The 16359-nt window shown below is 36.3% G+C and overlaps 3 protein-coding genes across 4 annotated transcripts; 1 reads left to right on the top strand and 2 right to left on the bottom strand.

Moving 5' to 3' along the window:
* The first annotated feature begins 4889 nt into the window (after positions 1–4889).
* On the top strand, positions 4890–8288 carry LOC143468983 (etoposide-induced protein 2.4 homolog). 2 transcript variants are annotated; one of them, XM_076966488.1, is made up of 3 exons: positions 4890–6483; positions 6712–6824; positions 7641–8288. In XM_076966488.1, the coding sequence occupies exons 1-3, from the start codon at positions 6312–6314 to the stop codon at positions 8277–8279; spliced, it is 924 nt and encodes a 307-aa protein (XP_076822603.1). In that variant the 5' UTR covers positions 4890–6311; the 3' UTR covers positions 8280–8288. The 2 variants fall into 2 exon arrangements, with proteins under 2 accessions (XP_076822603.1, XP_076822602.1); XM_076966487.1 differs by having other exon boundaries at positions 4890–6489.
* Positions 8289–9789: 1501 nt separating this feature from the next.
* Positions 9790–12398, bottom strand: LOC143469053 (carbonic anhydrase 2-like). The gene is made up of 8 exons (XM_076966606.1): positions 11695–12398; positions 11509–11553; positions 11241–11408; positions 11095–11159; positions 10699–10875; positions 10376–10530; positions 10144–10225; positions 9790–10017 (listed from the first exon to the last, which is right to left on the bottom strand). Exons 1-8 carry the CDS (start codon positions 11735–11737, stop codon positions 9808–9810), a joined length of 945 nt encoding a protein of 314 aa, XP_076822721.1. The 5' UTR covers positions 11738–12398; the 3' UTR covers positions 9790–9807.
* A 2232-nt stretch (positions 12399–14630) lies between these two features.
* On the bottom strand, positions 14631–16359 carry LOC143469432 (carbonic anhydrase 1-like). Its single transcript, XM_076967126.1, has 5 exons — positions 16354–16359; positions 15944–16120; positions 15655–15809; positions 15467–15548; positions 14631–15275 (listed from the first exon to the last, which is right to left on the bottom strand). The coding sequence occupies exons 1-5, from the start codon at positions 16357–16359 to the stop codon at positions 15066–15068; spliced, it is 630 nt and encodes a 209-aa protein (XP_076823241.1). The 3' UTR covers positions 14631–15065.

Below are 16359 nucleotides of genomic sequence, written 5' to 3'. Positions count from 1 at the left end.
GAAGTACACAAACAAATGACGTCACAATTTGAACAGCTGGGGTCTAGTATGCACAAGCATCCAGTGGTAGTGTACTTCTGTACTAGACCCGCCTAGCCTATACATATTACCTACAGTATTAATGCCAAGGCCTACATAATTACCACCGTCAGACTAAAACTGTTGTTTAATGCTGCAGGCTTATTGACTTTCTGTACTACTGGTTGTATTGAATTGTATGACATTGTTCATTTTTCGCCATTAACTGTACAGAGCGAAAGTAACGATGCTATAACCGTTGTAGTTATAAGCTAGGCTATAGCATAATAAAACACATGCTCACGGACAATTAACGAGCAGGAAAAAGTGGCAAAGCTCAAGAGCTTAAAACATGCAAGATGGCAATAATACAAATGTGCTGTAAGATGGTAGGTTAGCATGGCCACCAAACCCACAAAATAATTCCTAACTTTAATGAATTTAAGGCCAAAATAATATACTGTTGGAAGATGTAGAGGATATGTTCTCTAACATTAAAAACACGTATATTAATAGCCGAAATAAATACATAGGCCTAAAGTGACATGATTAGATTAAAATGACAAAGAATTTCTTAAGTTCACAACAATTGGATGTTCTAGATTCTAGAAAACCCACACAAAAGAAACCTCATCCTAGGGATCGGAATCCCGTTTCTGTGGCCAAGAGAGGGCACAATATTGAGACCCAAAAGTGCACTAAACGATAGACAGTACGAAATTCTATGATTCTATCAGCTAGTAGCTAGAACAGTGGTTGGCAATCCTCAACTTTCAAAGAGCCAAGTAGACACATTTCCACCTAATTCCTGATAGGTAGGCTTACCATACGTCCCGTTTTAGCCGGGACAGTCCCCCTTTTTAACGTCTTGTCCCGGCGTCCCGATCGGTCGGTCTAACGTCCCGATTTGGCATTCAGTCAGCCAGCATAGGCATACCGCATAGAAGCCATACACGAACATTAGCATATTCTTATTATTGTTTTTGCTGTGTAGCGTACCGGTACTTCTTGAAGAAGAATTCGTAATCTTTTTTGTTATTTATTTCATTGTTTTCGATAATAATTTTATTGTGACGTCATATTTCGAAAGCGTCCCGCTTTGAAGCCACAAAATTATGGTAAGCCTACTGATAGGCTACTGGTCCAAGTCTAAAGACAGAATACTCACATTCACAAAAACGGGAAGTGGCGATCCGTGACCATCCAAACTATAGACATCCTATGTTGGTTTCAAGTACGACCTCTTTAGGTATAAAATGCAGTACAGTATCCAAACCATAGATATCCTATAAAACACTAGATTGCCCTTATTATTGTTGTCGACCAATCAAAAATGGAGCCAATTGAAGAGATTTGGCGACAACGGTAAGGGACCATAGATATCTTATATATAATAACTAGATATCCAACTACCTTGCGCTTGCGCTTTAAGAAGTGAAGCCAGTATGGGTCCGCCATTTTGTCAACATATGCGACCAGAAATGCTCTGGCGCATATTTGTTGAATGCAACATATGAAAAGATTATGTGACATTGGAAAATAGTTATGAAATAGAAAGACGTTTTTTGATGCAGACGATGCTAAGCAATATTGCTAAAGCTCAATTGCATAGTTAAAGGGTGTTTGGCGTTTAAATATGGGCCCAGATACTGGAACGGCCCGTACCGTACCGGTATCATTAGCGAGCAGTTTGTGCGAATGGTAGGATGTTTCTGGCAATAAATTGTTGAAAGAAATTATTTATGTATCAATTATTTGCTTTGGATCATGCAACTCTTACTCAAATGAAGGGCAACCACATTGCCTTATGCTAGGCCTATACGGTACCGGTAGGCAATTAGCCTAGGCAAGCTTACTCATTGATACAGCTAAAATACAAATATTTACAAAAACAATCGGTGATAGCGCAGTGCAAACAGCTCGGCTTTTCGAAAAACTTCAATAGAATTAGGCCTATACAGAACGAATTTACAATCGGCTTTTAGCCTTTCTCTCACTCTCTCCCAACGCTTTTGGGCGCATGTGTCATCGCAGGCTTGCTTCACTTTTCAGCGAGAGTTGGATATCTAGTTATTATATATAAGATATCTATGTAAGGGACCCAAACTGGGCTCTGAACACGATTTTATAAGGCTTTTAAGCTGTTAGGTCCAACGTTAAATTATTACATTTGTTTGTCAATTTTGTAATCTATATAAAACATGGATAAAAGGGGAACTCAATGCTGTGCTTACGGTTGTGGAAAAAAGAAAAAGAGAGTTAATAGCGCTACAGTAAGCGATAAGTTAATGGAAAGAAGTGCCAGTGAAGGGAGTCCGGAGTTATTGTTAAATTTGAACCTTATAGGATACTATCTTCATAGCTTACCAAAGGCGTAAAGCGTATAACATTACTCATTGCGTTGTGCAAAAATTTATTATTACCATCACTTTCATTCTCAGTGTTAGCTTAATTTTTAAAACTATAGCCAGTTAAATCAAGATTTCCTTGAATAACATCCCCAGATTTTGACAATTTACTTTTAATTCCTATAACTTTAGTTTGAGTAGTAATTTTTTTGGAAGCAGTTGTACCAAAGTTTGAGATACTCATCTTTTATCTGTCTTTATAATAAATGAATACTGTATAATTAATTTTGACCAATACTTAAGCTAAGGGTCGGCAACCTACGGCCCGCGGGCCGGATCCGGCCCGCCATGCGAAATCGTTTGGCCCGAGACATGTTATTTAGTTATCACAAGATTACCGCGAACAGCTCTTTCTTATTGAGTTTCAAACTGCAGTGTTAGCACTGTTTGAAAAAATTGTGGTATTGTTACGCCATAAGTACGTCGTACTAGTCTATTGGTACGCCATAAAACTGGTGCGAAAGCGGTAGACTAGTATCTCGTACTAAGTACGAGATTGTCTGTAGAGTAGACTAGTCGTTATAGATAAAAAGAGAGATGCACACGAGCTTTAACCTAAACTTTTTTATAATGCTGTGTTGTTGAAGTGTGAATACATATCTTTTGCTGTTTTTGTGATTGGTATGATTGAGATTGCAACAATGTAGCGTAATATATTGAAGTGAGTGTGAATTATAGCAGCCTATTAATGAAAATTCCGGCCCGCCAAAGAGTTGTACACTCGACATTTGGTTAAGCGATGATGAAAAACAAATTAAGCATCATTATCTTTAGCCAGATTGTCTTTATATGATAGTTGGTGCTACAGGTTCAGGAAAGACTAATCTGTTAACAAATATGATTTGGAAGTGGTTCAATTTTGATAAATGTTCTATTCATGTTTTTAATCCAGAAAAAATAAATATAAATTTTTGAGATAATTAATAGGTAAAAAGTTAGACTTATTAGCCCCTGCAGAACTTATAACAGTGGAAGAACTTAATGACACAGAATCGAAAAAATTAAACAAATGAGAATAAGGTCACGTGAGGAAAATAACCAATAACAGGCAAATATTTGAGAAAAGTATAATAAGGTCTAAAAAAGAAAAACGAAATAATCATCGGGTTAAAATGGAAATATTCAATCCATGTCAACGACAAATGATCCCATGTTTAAATCAATTTCATTTTTTGAGACAACCAAGGTAGAGGGCCATTGCACGGATGGAAATACACATATATACTGGAATAAACTTTATAAATCGAAACAACAAACGATAAGAGGATAAAATGCATTTAATTGAAATTAAATATTCATTTGTACAAAATAAATAGTAATAAGATTAAAAAATTTTAAGCCGACGGAAATTACATAAAAAATTCCCAACCACAAAAAATCATATTTGAAGATGGTCGCTTTTATGACGTCAAAATCAAATCCGAGACGATTACTGATAAAAATTGGCAAATAAAATATTGAAGATAAAAAAAATTTCGATGAATCATGAAATAAATTAAATGAACTGTTAAACATATCCAGATGAAAAAATCAAAATCCAACAAAACTTCAAATTGAAAGGACGCAAGAACAGTCTCGTTCTCTGTCCATGTTGGTCGATACTTGCCATTTATTGGTGGCTGGATCATAGAACTCAACTGTTTCGGCATCTTCCCTAAATAAAATATTTGTAGTAAACAAACTCTTAAACACAAAATATACACAAATTATAGATGATGACGCAAAATAATAACTGTACAAGGTTGTACATGAGTTAATTATTGGAAAGCATGCTATCCAGAATATATTAACTATGATAAAAAAAACTACGCAATCCACTTCGCAATAGACAATTACAAAACAATGTGGTCCAGACATCACGTCAACCTGATCCCTCGCCACCAGCTGCAATCGAAGTTGATTGATTGTGCTCAATCAATGCTCCGTTTCTAATGATTGGCATCTTATCATATGGGACATACCAACAGTGGTTTGGATCGATTTTGTCGATCGGTGATGACGAAAAATAAACTGACTTTTTGATTAAATACAAGTTCACTAAATCAACGCTTAGTTGTGCTATTCCTTTTCTCATTTTAAGAGTGAAGATGACGTTATACTATGCCATTGCGCTTCATAATGTGAGGGAAAACTGGTGTCTATGCACTGAATATGAATACAAAGCAAATGTAGGTAGATCTTTGAAAGTTATGTTATTCAAAATAATTTTCAAAAAATTTGCGCTTCTCATTGATAAACGTGAGAGAGGATAATTTTAGCCTATTTTGTTTAAAGTCCTAGGCATAAAAAAACACTTTCATCGCAAGAGATGTGAACAAAAATGATTTTTCCATTTTTGTCAATATGTTTGGCCTTGCATCAACCGGTATGATTTTAAGTGCCGCTTTCAAATTGCAGCGTGCTCGCAAGACAAAGAACAAAAAAGGTCATTTCACCAGAGTGACCAAACGCGTGTAACGCAGTATGTTGCTTGAGACAGGCAGTGACAGAATTGAAGATTGCGGTTGCTATGCTTTAGACTTTAGAGTTTAGAAGTAAAAGGTTAGTAAGTGTCATATATCACAGACTTTAACCGTACGTTAACTATCTACTATACGATCTAGATTCCAGCCTATATCAACCAGTGCTTCGCAAATGCAGAAGTTCATATTCGTTAGTTTGGATATTTTTAATTTGATTTAGTTGACCTGAAAAACCCTGAGATTGGTAAAATGTTGAAAGTTGTCGATTTTTTTAAATTTTAAGCAATTTTTGTCACCATTTTGCTATTGATGATAATTGATAAGACACGACCTACCTTGAATGGTCTATCCACATCATATGGTGCTATAAATTGTATTGGGAATAGCTAAGTATGTTAAGCTGGTCTATTGTTCTAGTGTAATTAAGCGAATCCTCAATTGTATTTCCATCTGAGCGACTTTTTGTCTTCAATTTCCTGGGCAGTTCTATGCAAAATTTTAAAAGGTAGCCTAGGTTAGGTAACAAAACGTTAATTACCACAAAACTATACACTCAACAATCTATATATTCTTAGGCTTACCATATTTTTGTGATTGAAAAGCGGGACGCTTCAGAACAACGATCCCTATCAGATAATTATGTGGTTCATATCTTACTAGAAGTATGAGATTATTTTGGATTCCTATCGTCAGGGACAACTAAAGTAGTAAGACACCAAGAAAAACTAAAATAATGGATTTTACTAGGAAACAAAAAAACGTTCAAGCATTTGTAAATTTACATAATCGTCAAATCATACTTTTCTGTAGAAAATACTTTCTTCCAGAAGTCTATATTCGACTTTATTTTCTCATAAAAATCACAGCAGGAAAAGTCAGTTTTAATTTTGCAGGTGATAAGAGCTTTCACATTCAAATGGTTTTTGCAGAAGAAAATGCAAACAAGTAACGGTACCGTACGAACTAAGTTCTTTCGATAACCTAACTGCAAAAAGATCATCTCCTCCTCCTAGCTTACTATTACTGAACACTGAACAAGCGAATGCGCTAACAATCAACTCACTACTGGACCAATTACCAGCTATAATGATGTAACAATTACTCTCACATTTAACACAACGAAACAAGAACACGCATCGAGTATTGCTTTTCTGCAAGGTGGCTAAACAGACCAATCACATCATGCTAATATCCATGTAGTGTAGGGCAATGCTGGCTCAGTAAATGCCAAAGCGGGACTTTTAGTTGACTGACCGGGACGCCGGGACAAAGCCTTTAAAAGCGGGACTGTCCCGGCTAAAACGGGACGTATGGTAAGTCTATATATTCTAATTGTTGTTAAGCTCACAATGTGTTAAAACAAGTCAAAAAGTTTCGGTTTTAAAAGTTTGTTGTTCGCCATTAAAAATAAGATTGTAAAATAATGTTAGTTGAAACTTGGAATTGTTTCGTTCAGTTTTGGCTGGGTTTTAAAGATTCTGTTTATGGAATCATTTGGATTTTACTATTGGACCAAAAGATTGAACAAGATAAGTGTGACAAGCAAAATGCATCAGCAGCTATCAACAAGGGATTTGCAAATGGAGATATAAATGGTATAAGTGAGTAAATTAAGTAAAAAGCTTTATGTTAGTTGGATTGTTTTTTTTAATGATAAATAAAACATTGAATCAAATCATTTGATGAGTTGTACTGATACTGTTTTAGTTCTGTGAATTGGTTTCTTGACCATGCTACTAAAGTGTAAAGATGAGTCGGATTACTTTGCTGTGAATACCGTGATTATGTTTGACAGATTAAAAGTTGTGTTTTTAATATCTTAGAGCAAAGACTGGGCAATCGAGCTTCCGGTCTTATGATCATTCGTGTTTTCAAGTGTTCAACTTTAAATGGTGTTGCCTGGTTGTGCATATATTCACTCAATGGGCTTCTATCGGTAATATTACTACTGTATTTCTTTTAGAACTAAATTAGGCTGCTTTATTAATTTTGGGTTTGTTTTTGACAGTTGCCCATTTCAATAACAGATACAGGCTTTAAAATTGAAAAGCAAAACAATTTACCAGATGCAGGGTTTTATCATTAACTGTCTTGTCATGTACACAAGTAGATAAATAGAAAAAAGGGAAAGAAAATATTTTACAAAAAACTTCAACTCTTCTGCCTGCAAAGTGTATCCAGGGGTTGGTTTTGAATCCCAGCCTTGGCTCTTTTTGTTTGGGCTCATGCAGACATACAGCGCCGTATTTTTCCAGATTGTGTGTTACTGATCATAGTCTTGTAATTTTTATCTTTCATTTAGGACATACTCAGTTTCACAGATTTCTATATTATCCAATGAAGTTGGTTTATTTTTAATTTGAACAAAAAAAGTTAGGCCAAATTATGATATCAGAATATACTTTATGTGTTGTAGGAAATGCAAACGAACTAGACTTCTGTCGCAATGATTTTTGTGAAAAAACAAAGCAAGAATCACTTTACTTGTTTTATTGACCTCATGTTAAATCTGTAAAAATCATAAAAAGAAGCAACTATGTTGGTAATGAACTGTTGTAAATCCTTTGACCCTTTTTTATCAAACTCCTGGATGTACCTTTGTCTATGCAGCTTAGTTTTACATTAAAATATCCTACTTGTATTACTTATGTATAACTTAATTGGTTTAAAGATATATCTGAAACAATATAGAGATATAATAATACAGAAAAACTATATGCAGATACAATATATACAGAAAGGTTCATTTTAGGTGTCTTCAGCATTATGGCGAGACAGTGATAAGGACAAGCACCCTGGTTCATGGCATTTTGTTGGAGTTACTTTGTTTTACATCTTTTCTGCCTCTTTTTTATTTCCGTTAAACATTATAATTAAAGCAGTAACTAGACTTTGGTTTGATGATTTTTTTAAAAAAACTCATGAACCCCTGTATAAGCAATTGAAATCATTTTCTAGTTTCTTTGCAGATTTAATTTACGGAGCATTTATAGTATTTTTCTTTTTGTTACAAGCTATTGCTGTCAAGCACATTTTTATTGAGGAAATCGCCTATGTAATGTATTGTGTTCATCTTTGTTTATTATACGCTTTATATGCATTTGAGTACAAATGGTTTTTCATGGGAATAGGATTTAATGCACGCCTCCAATTTATTCACCGGAATTGGCTTTATTTCTGTGGTTTTGGCTTGCCGCTTTTTGTAGCAACTTACTTCAGTACTTTGCTATTTTCGATTTTGCTTCCATTTTTCGTTGTTAGTGCGATACAAGCTTCAGCTCCAAGAGATAAATGTGCAATAGATTTTAAGATATTTAGACCGACATCAGCTCTCAGCAACTTTATATTCTGTAAGGTATTTAGATTTATCAACCAACATGTTATTCGTTAACAATGCTTGTCAATAAATGCATAATATCTGCTGTTCTTGAGTGCTTTATACTTCAAAAGTCGGTCAGGACACTCAAGCCAGGAAGAAGATTAGTCGCCCAAGACGTTTATTGAAGGATGCAAAATTTCCTGTGTTAACTCATGTTGACATGGACTCACGGCGTTTATCAATCTTGTACCTGTCCGGTCCGCATATAAATTTCTAACAAGCATCCTAGAACAGAGTTATCCAGCAGATCAATCTGAATGTTTACGTCAGAAATCGCAAGACTCATTAGTTAAGACCTAGGAATGCGAGTGTAACGCCAGAGTTCGTGGAACAATTATCTCTGAAAATTTCTGGTTATAAGACGTGTAAATGTAGTTTTGTAAGGTTTGAGGCGTAGATATGATTATCATGCTCTCCTTTTGAACGATTTTTGTGCCTGTCAAATGACGCGGTTCTAAGAAAAGCAAGTTGATCGAAAAAAGAAAAAAACTTGAATAATTTGCCGTGTCAGATTCGCGGTTAACCTAACACACCTATTCATACAGTGTGACATGCGACTGATTCATCGATTTTGCAGAAGGGAGACTTGCTTATGGTGGGAAGAATTGCATTGAGCTTATCATGAAATGTGTTATTCTTCCTATACCGTAAGATGAGCTCTGTTCTGCTGTGGCTTCACCGTCGCCAACCGACTTGCTAATAAGCAACATCAGTTCAACCCGATTAAATATTAGCTGGCAGCATGACACGACCGTTAAACTCCAAGCAACCATCCGGTACGAGGCATTTAACAAACCAGCATAATCGACAGTAGTGGTCTCCCTCTCAGTGCCTCCTATCTTGAACCAAAACATGTTTTCTGTTAAACGTTTGATTTCGATAAAAAATTATTTAAGAACTAAGTGCAGGAGTCGCAAATTATCACCCGCTAGACTAGACAATTGTCTTCTGGATTCCGCCAAAAGTTAATTTTGCGAAACAAAATAAAGCAGAACACGAAATAAAAGGAAACAATGCAGTCAAAGAAATGTGTGATAATGAGGCCAATGCTTGGAGAATGATAGATATCAGATTTCAATTTATCTACGTTGTGTTGAATGCGTTTTTCTCCCAACGCTGACAAATAAAAGATTCACAACATTAGGTCTATACGCAGATCGAGAAATGTACCAGAAAACGGGCGATATAACGAGGTTTACAACTACTGCAGTATGAGAGAAGAAGACTGCGATAACTGGCTAAAACTGGGACTAATCAACATATTTGCCTCAGTAAAAATTTAACCCTGGCTGCGGCTTTGCATATGCCTGGAAAAAAACATGTAAACGCGAAACGTATGTATAGAACATGTATGGGAGAACATTATTTAATTACACTTTTAAGTATATAAAATCGAATATTTTGAATAATATAATACTCTGAAGACATTGATCAGTACAACTTTAAAATACAGCATCTTTTTAATAACATCTCAAGCATTCATGGGCATCTAACAACTCTTATGGTGTATTTAAACGGCCGAGGAAAACGTTTTCTCAAACTAGTAAACCCTCATCAATCCAATGATTAATGTGCAGAGGGAAATAAAATGGGATGCTGGCTTTAGAAATGATGCGGTTCCTGAGCAGTGGGCAGTGCGATACACATTGCGTCTGTTTAGGGCCTGGACAGGTCGATAATTGTCGTTCAAGTTGGTTGTATCGCTTGCACCACGACTGTTTTCGAAAACCATTCTTTCAAACATATCTGCCTGAAAATATAAATATAAAATATTGCTCTAAAGTCTAAAGCTTTTTCACCAACAAGTTTATTTTGATTTTCAATATGAAAATCAAAAGAAGTTAAAATGAAAATTTTTCATTAAAACAAACCTAACCTGTCTGCGTGAGATGCGAATTGGTTCACTGAAAACCGTCCAAACTACACTCTCATAGCACGGCGGAGTTGTCAAGGACCCCCTGCAAACAGACAGCCACACGACAGTAACACAACAATGCTCACTAATGTTATACTAAACAAAGTATCCAAAGTTCTTATTTATTAATAATCTATACATATTAGTACAAGCACCTTATGTATAAAAATAAGTTATATGGTCATTTGCTTACTGGTAACGGTAGTAAGTAGTTAGGTTATGTGGCAAGAAGGTTTCAATCGAGAAACTGGTTATGTATGTCGCACTTTCGCTGTAATAACTTGCTTGATCGTTGAACACCGGTTCTATAATGCGTTCAATGTCAGCGTTGTCCTGAGGGTAATCATCCTAACGGACAAATTAATTACTTGAGTGAAGTTAGTCTAACACAGTCTAAACGTCGAAAGTAACACAGCAGGTTGTCAACGTAAGGTAAATAGTAGGCTGTTTTACTTCATTCGACGAACACTTGCTTGTTATATCAATAAAGGATCGTCCAACTTCAATAACAATTACTTTTATGAAGAATCCCAAAACAGCCAAACCGTCACTCGTATTCATTGCCGTGGAAAAGTCCTCATACTTGGTGTTGTAATGAACGATATGAAGCTCACCCCAGTCACGCCCACCATTTAGCAAATGCTCCGACCCTCTGCTCTCTGGTGCCGCCCAATGGAAGTGGAACTGTTCGGCCTGTTTGTTATGAGAACATTTACAGGGTTCAATGTGTAATGCTAACGATGACGTGTTTATATTTCAAAAATGTCCCCTAGGTACACACCGCCGAATTGGGTGTGGACGTTGCCTGGCTGAAAATATGAAACTGGTATGTGAACTGTTTATAAATCACGATTATAATTTCTAGCACTAGCGTCGCATCTTTTTGTCAGTTTTCCATAGTTTTCTGATTACCTTAAATTTTCCAGGAAGAAGACTGAGGTCATTGATGATGTAACCGTTGGTTAAATCGACTTGAACTAAACAAATAACCAAGTTAGTTTTGAACAAATTCCTCCATGGAAATCCACAGAGCCCAGGGCATATACTGCAGAACTTACGAGTGTGTCCATTATTCTTTACCAACATGCTCTGCGGGGGTGCATCAAACAAGGCGTGTTTAAACTCGCCTAGTGTTGTATCTACGACCGCATCGTCGTGCACAATATCAATGGGCGACTGTTGTTGAGTGGCGCATGTCGCATAATTCGTTGACCATGTGTCGACACCTATGTTTAGATTCAGTTAAAACTCACAGTAGACTAATTCTTTTTGTTTCATTTGACGAATTCGCATATATCGTCTAGTATTTTTAGTGCAATAACTTACCGTTATTTTCTTCGTGATAGGTCCAAGATTGGCCAACTGTTGTTTCTAAATATGTGGAAAAGAAAAGTTTTCTGCATCGTTAGTATAACGAAACTCTGATAGATGATAACTGTAAAGATGCTAACCAGTGCTCAGTTTTTAATATTTCGTAAAACTGTTCATTAAAAATTGGAAATATAGACCTACCTGAGAAAACGCACAAGGTTGTGACGACTACGAAAATGTTCATGGCTTCAAAATATTACTTAAATACTAACAGAATGTATTGAAAGAAAAAAGTCTTACGAGTGTCGAAAAATTGTTTTCAACTTAAGCTGTAAGCTGTTCAACTTAACTTAATGAGTATAGACCTATAGCGGTCACAGCGACAACATAATTAGGCATAAAGCTGAGTTGTTATAGTGTTATACTATATGAGGGAAAACAAAACTGTCGAGTACCATTTCTGACAATTGCAAACAAATACATTAAGAAGGATTAGTTATTAGTTGCCAAAATCGAAAAAAATATCAAGTAAAATCTTGTCCCTACACTCGACTGTATGTCAATTTTAATTTCAGACATGAGATATTAGATAACATGTAGAACTCAATCAGTCTTACACATGTAACCAAGGTTATTTCCTCGTGTGATCAAACTACAATCATCTTAGCATAAATGTTAACATCGACGTTAAAACACTGTTATCAGTTCTACTAACGCATACTGTGCGAGCTTCCCTTATCTAAACCTGCTTGATTAAAATTATTAATGGCCACCAGGTTTGTGCATGGGACAGTTTTGTCTGTGCCAGTAATTCTCTCCCATCTCGTGGCAGTTTGTGATTGTTTCATCCCATCCTGTGGGATTCACTGTTTTATTTACACAAAGCACATTACAGTGTTATGTCCAGCCTGCTCGGTCTAACACCAACTTTTCTGCAAGTGATTTTTTGAACATCAGTATATTCGATCATTTGACACTAACATAAAGCTATGCAATTTCTCTTAAAGAACAAAACTATTCAATATTCCTATGCATGTCGAGCAAACTGTAGCAAACAAGACAAAACAATCATGAAAGTCCATAAAAGGTTTGTAAGCAACTCTGTCGGTCGCCACCAAGTAAGGGTCGCACATTTTCAGCTAAGATAGCTTAACTTTGTTCAACATCTTGCTCTTAAAGTTTCACTTTCACTACAAATTCAGCGTTCTATCCAGTTCTGTTAGAATGAATTGCAGTTTTGAAACATTGATCTTCAGTGTTGCTGTTTTTTTTTCTGCTAATTTGCACGAGTCACATCATATGGATAAGGAGGGAAAAATTCCCAAAGGCCTGTCACCAAATCAAATTCAAATCTGTAATCTTTTCCAAATCGGTAATCAATAACGGAGTTTGGCGTAACGCGTCCGGGTATTGAAAGTATCAAAAGATTTTGTGAGCTTGCTATAGAATATGCATTTCAAATGCACATGACAAGACATTAATCCAACTCCTATTGCGGCTACTATAGACATGTCTTTCACTGCCACATTCTCGATTACCGTCTTCACTGCCAAGTCAAAGAACTCGATGCTTTAAGTTACATACTTTAATCGAGATAGCGTATATTTACTTGATTAAAAGGCTCTGATGTTAAAAAAGAATAGTAGACGCTATTTAATTAGAAGGCATACACAATGATTTTAAAAAGTTACGGTATACTTAAAACGTCTGGCACATATACGTACTGTCTCACACTTGTAGGCTACTGTGTGCGATATTTACAAAATGAAATTGTGGAATGGTTTGCAGATTAGCAACCATGAGATTAGTTTCATGGAACCAGGAGAAAAGTTGTCAGATTAATTGTCCTACCTACCACATACCCGCAGCGTACGTTTCGGAAGTGTGGAAACGTTGTCTATCAACAAAAGAGACTCGAAGGAGTAAATTAAATTACCCTGAACACCCACTGATTAACAAACTTAACAGCAGGATAACTGTTCTACATACGGTACTGGCCAAATACATTCATCATTGCAAGAAAAAAATGTTGCCCTAGATTAGAAAACGCATTATGTTCTTTAAAAAGAGCGGTAGCACGTCATCTATTCAAATGAGTACGGTATGCCTTACAGCACTGTCTACTACACCACTGTTATGTAATATCTATGACTCAACAAAACGTCTCTGCAAAACAAATGACTTTGTGTCTGGTCCACGATCATTAAAGATTCTTCCGACGAAAATGAAGGTGCTCATACAGATTTTCGATCATTTTTTGATCGAAATTTAATTCCTATTTGCAACGAGATAGTTTAGGATGTAACTACGCGATTGCTTATTAAAAGATAAAAGTTTTACCCTCTATTAAACTATGAAAAAGTCGCTCGACCTCTGGGCTGACTTGAACTAAACACTTGCTGCATTGCCGTTGTGCATGTCGAAGCCCGATGTCGCTAAAGTCAAATATTGACTTCATTGCAAATGCACTTACGATATAATTTATCGCTGTTCCTGATATTGACATAATTAACTACTTCTAAACACTATAAATTAAACTCGTAAATTTCGTAAAATTAAAGAGTATAAGCTATAACGCATTTGTTAGTAACATTGGTGGAGTTACGGTTGGTTACATAAGAGTCAAATCTTGAGTTAAAGATGTTCTTCTCTTCACATTTGAGACCGCAGAAGAAGTTGTGTTATTTCGTGTAGACCAGTGGTCTTCAACCTTTGTTGTGAAATCACCCCTTTTTCGGGGCTCTGGGTCAAAATCGCCCCTATGATTATTTTTCTACGAATGTATTTGCTTCTTGCGATGTACAATATGCTTTGAAATTATAAATTATCCTAAAAAAAAAAGAACAATCAGAAACAAAGCAAGTATGACCTTATGCAATAATAGCGCGGTAAATAACAGATGCATAATTATAAAATCACAACTTGGAGGGCAACGATAACAGCGTCTTCCACCACCTTAAAGACTAAAATCGCCCCCAACTTTAAACATTGTCACATGCGATTGCAATTGCCCCCTTGATGGACAATATTGCCACCTGGGGGGGGGGGGGGGGGGATATCGCCCCCGTTGAATAACCCTTTGCTGCAATCATTAAACCGTGTTTTTACCATGTTTTGAGGCATACACATTTGTGGTTGGAGATCGGAGAATGGGGCAGTAATATATGATATGTGTGCAGTTATGGGAATCTGTGCCAAATACGCGGGTTACTGTATAATGCAACGAAACATAACACTTAGCATCATACATTTTGCGTTAAAGCAAAGTGTATATACCATGCATAAGACAAGCTTGAATATTCTGAGGCATAAATGAAGGTGTTACCACTATACTAAATGAGTAAGAAAAACAAAAGCTTATGTTGAAATGTCAATGCAGCTGTATACGCACGAGTTTTTAATATCAGTCAATGTGTAAGCGTTTATGATCCATTTACTATGAATGAATATCTATATACCGAACAGTTTCAACAAGCATATATTTTAAACCTATGATACAGTATAGGTTAATTTTATAATATTATATATACGTATGTATTATTTGCGTGGCTAAGTTACTGGGCGCACAAATTTCAGCGCACAGTAATCAATCCAACGACTGTGGCGCACAAGGCGGTAAAATGGAAAGCCGGCATCGAGAAGGAGCCGGTCCCCGAGCAGGAGCTAGAGCGAGTCACGGTTCGGTTATTGAGGGGCTGGACCGGTCGGTAGTTGTTGTTTATAGGGACAGTATCGTTGTCACCACGGGCGTTTTCGAAGACCATTGTCTCAAATATGTTGGCCTGTTAATACACAGTATGATATTTCAGCCAGTTTACTCCTTAGTAATGTCTTGTGATTGCTTTATAAGTTCATTTTTACTTGTGTGACTGTAACGCAAGTACTTCTACACGACGTTCAATTGTTGGAAAGTTTCAAAATCCTTGACCTAGTGAAGACAACACAATTGAAAATTTATCTGAGAAAATCTTACTTGTCTGCGTGATATACGAATTGGTTTACTAAAGACCGTCCACACCACACTCTCATAACACGGTGGATTCGTCAGAGAACCCCTGGTAAAAATAAGCACTTACTAGTTATGCTGTATAAGCAATCTTTAGTCTTAGGTTAAACACTCTAAATGGGTAGTTGCACAACTGTTAGCTAAAAATAACCTACTGGTAACGGTAGTAAACAGATATATTGTTTGGTAGGAATGTCTCCATTGAGAAAGTGGCTGAGTAGGTCGCATTTTCTTTGTAATAATTTACTTGGTCGTCAACTAACGGTTGTATTATACGCTCTACAGCAGTGTTGTCTTGGGGATAATCGTCCTGAAAACAGACTAATACCTGATAATATTAACTTCATCATTATGCATGCTACTTGTTTTTAGTCTAAGTTAACTCTGGAGTCAGAAAACTATCTAAATCATCAATAATCATATAGAATTATAGACCATACTTACCGCCATAAAAAATCCGAGCACTGCCAGACCATCAGGTTCACTAGCTGCCGTTCCAAGGTCTGGATACTTGGTGTTGTAATGAACGATGTGAAGCTCACCCCAGTACTGGTTACCGTTGAATAAATGCTCAGACCCTGTTGCATTAGGGGCTGCCCAGTGAAAGTGGAATTGCGCCGCCTGTACACAAGTAGAAGCATTACCTAAAATTTCTATCTGGTCTATGTGCTTTATAGTTGCCTATATTTGTTTAAAAAGCCAAAGCCTATGCCCAAAAATTTGCATAAAAACAAGATATATTTTTATTTGAGATAGTCGTTCTTTTTGGATATGGTTTATGTAAAATGTGTGCGTCTTATTTTGTTTCCGTCACTCGTGCAATCACACCTTAAATTGTCCTGGAAGTAGGCTGCTATCAT

Source organism: Clavelina lepadiformis, chromosome 8 (assembly GCF_947623445.1).
Source record: "Clavelina lepadiformis chromosome 8, kaClaLepa1.1, whole genome shotgun sequence".
Lineage (NCBI taxonomy): Eukaryota > Metazoa > Chordata > Ascidiacea > Aplousobranchia > Clavelinidae > Clavelina > Clavelina lepadiformis.
This window is presented reverse-complemented; position numbering and strand designations above follow the sequence as displayed.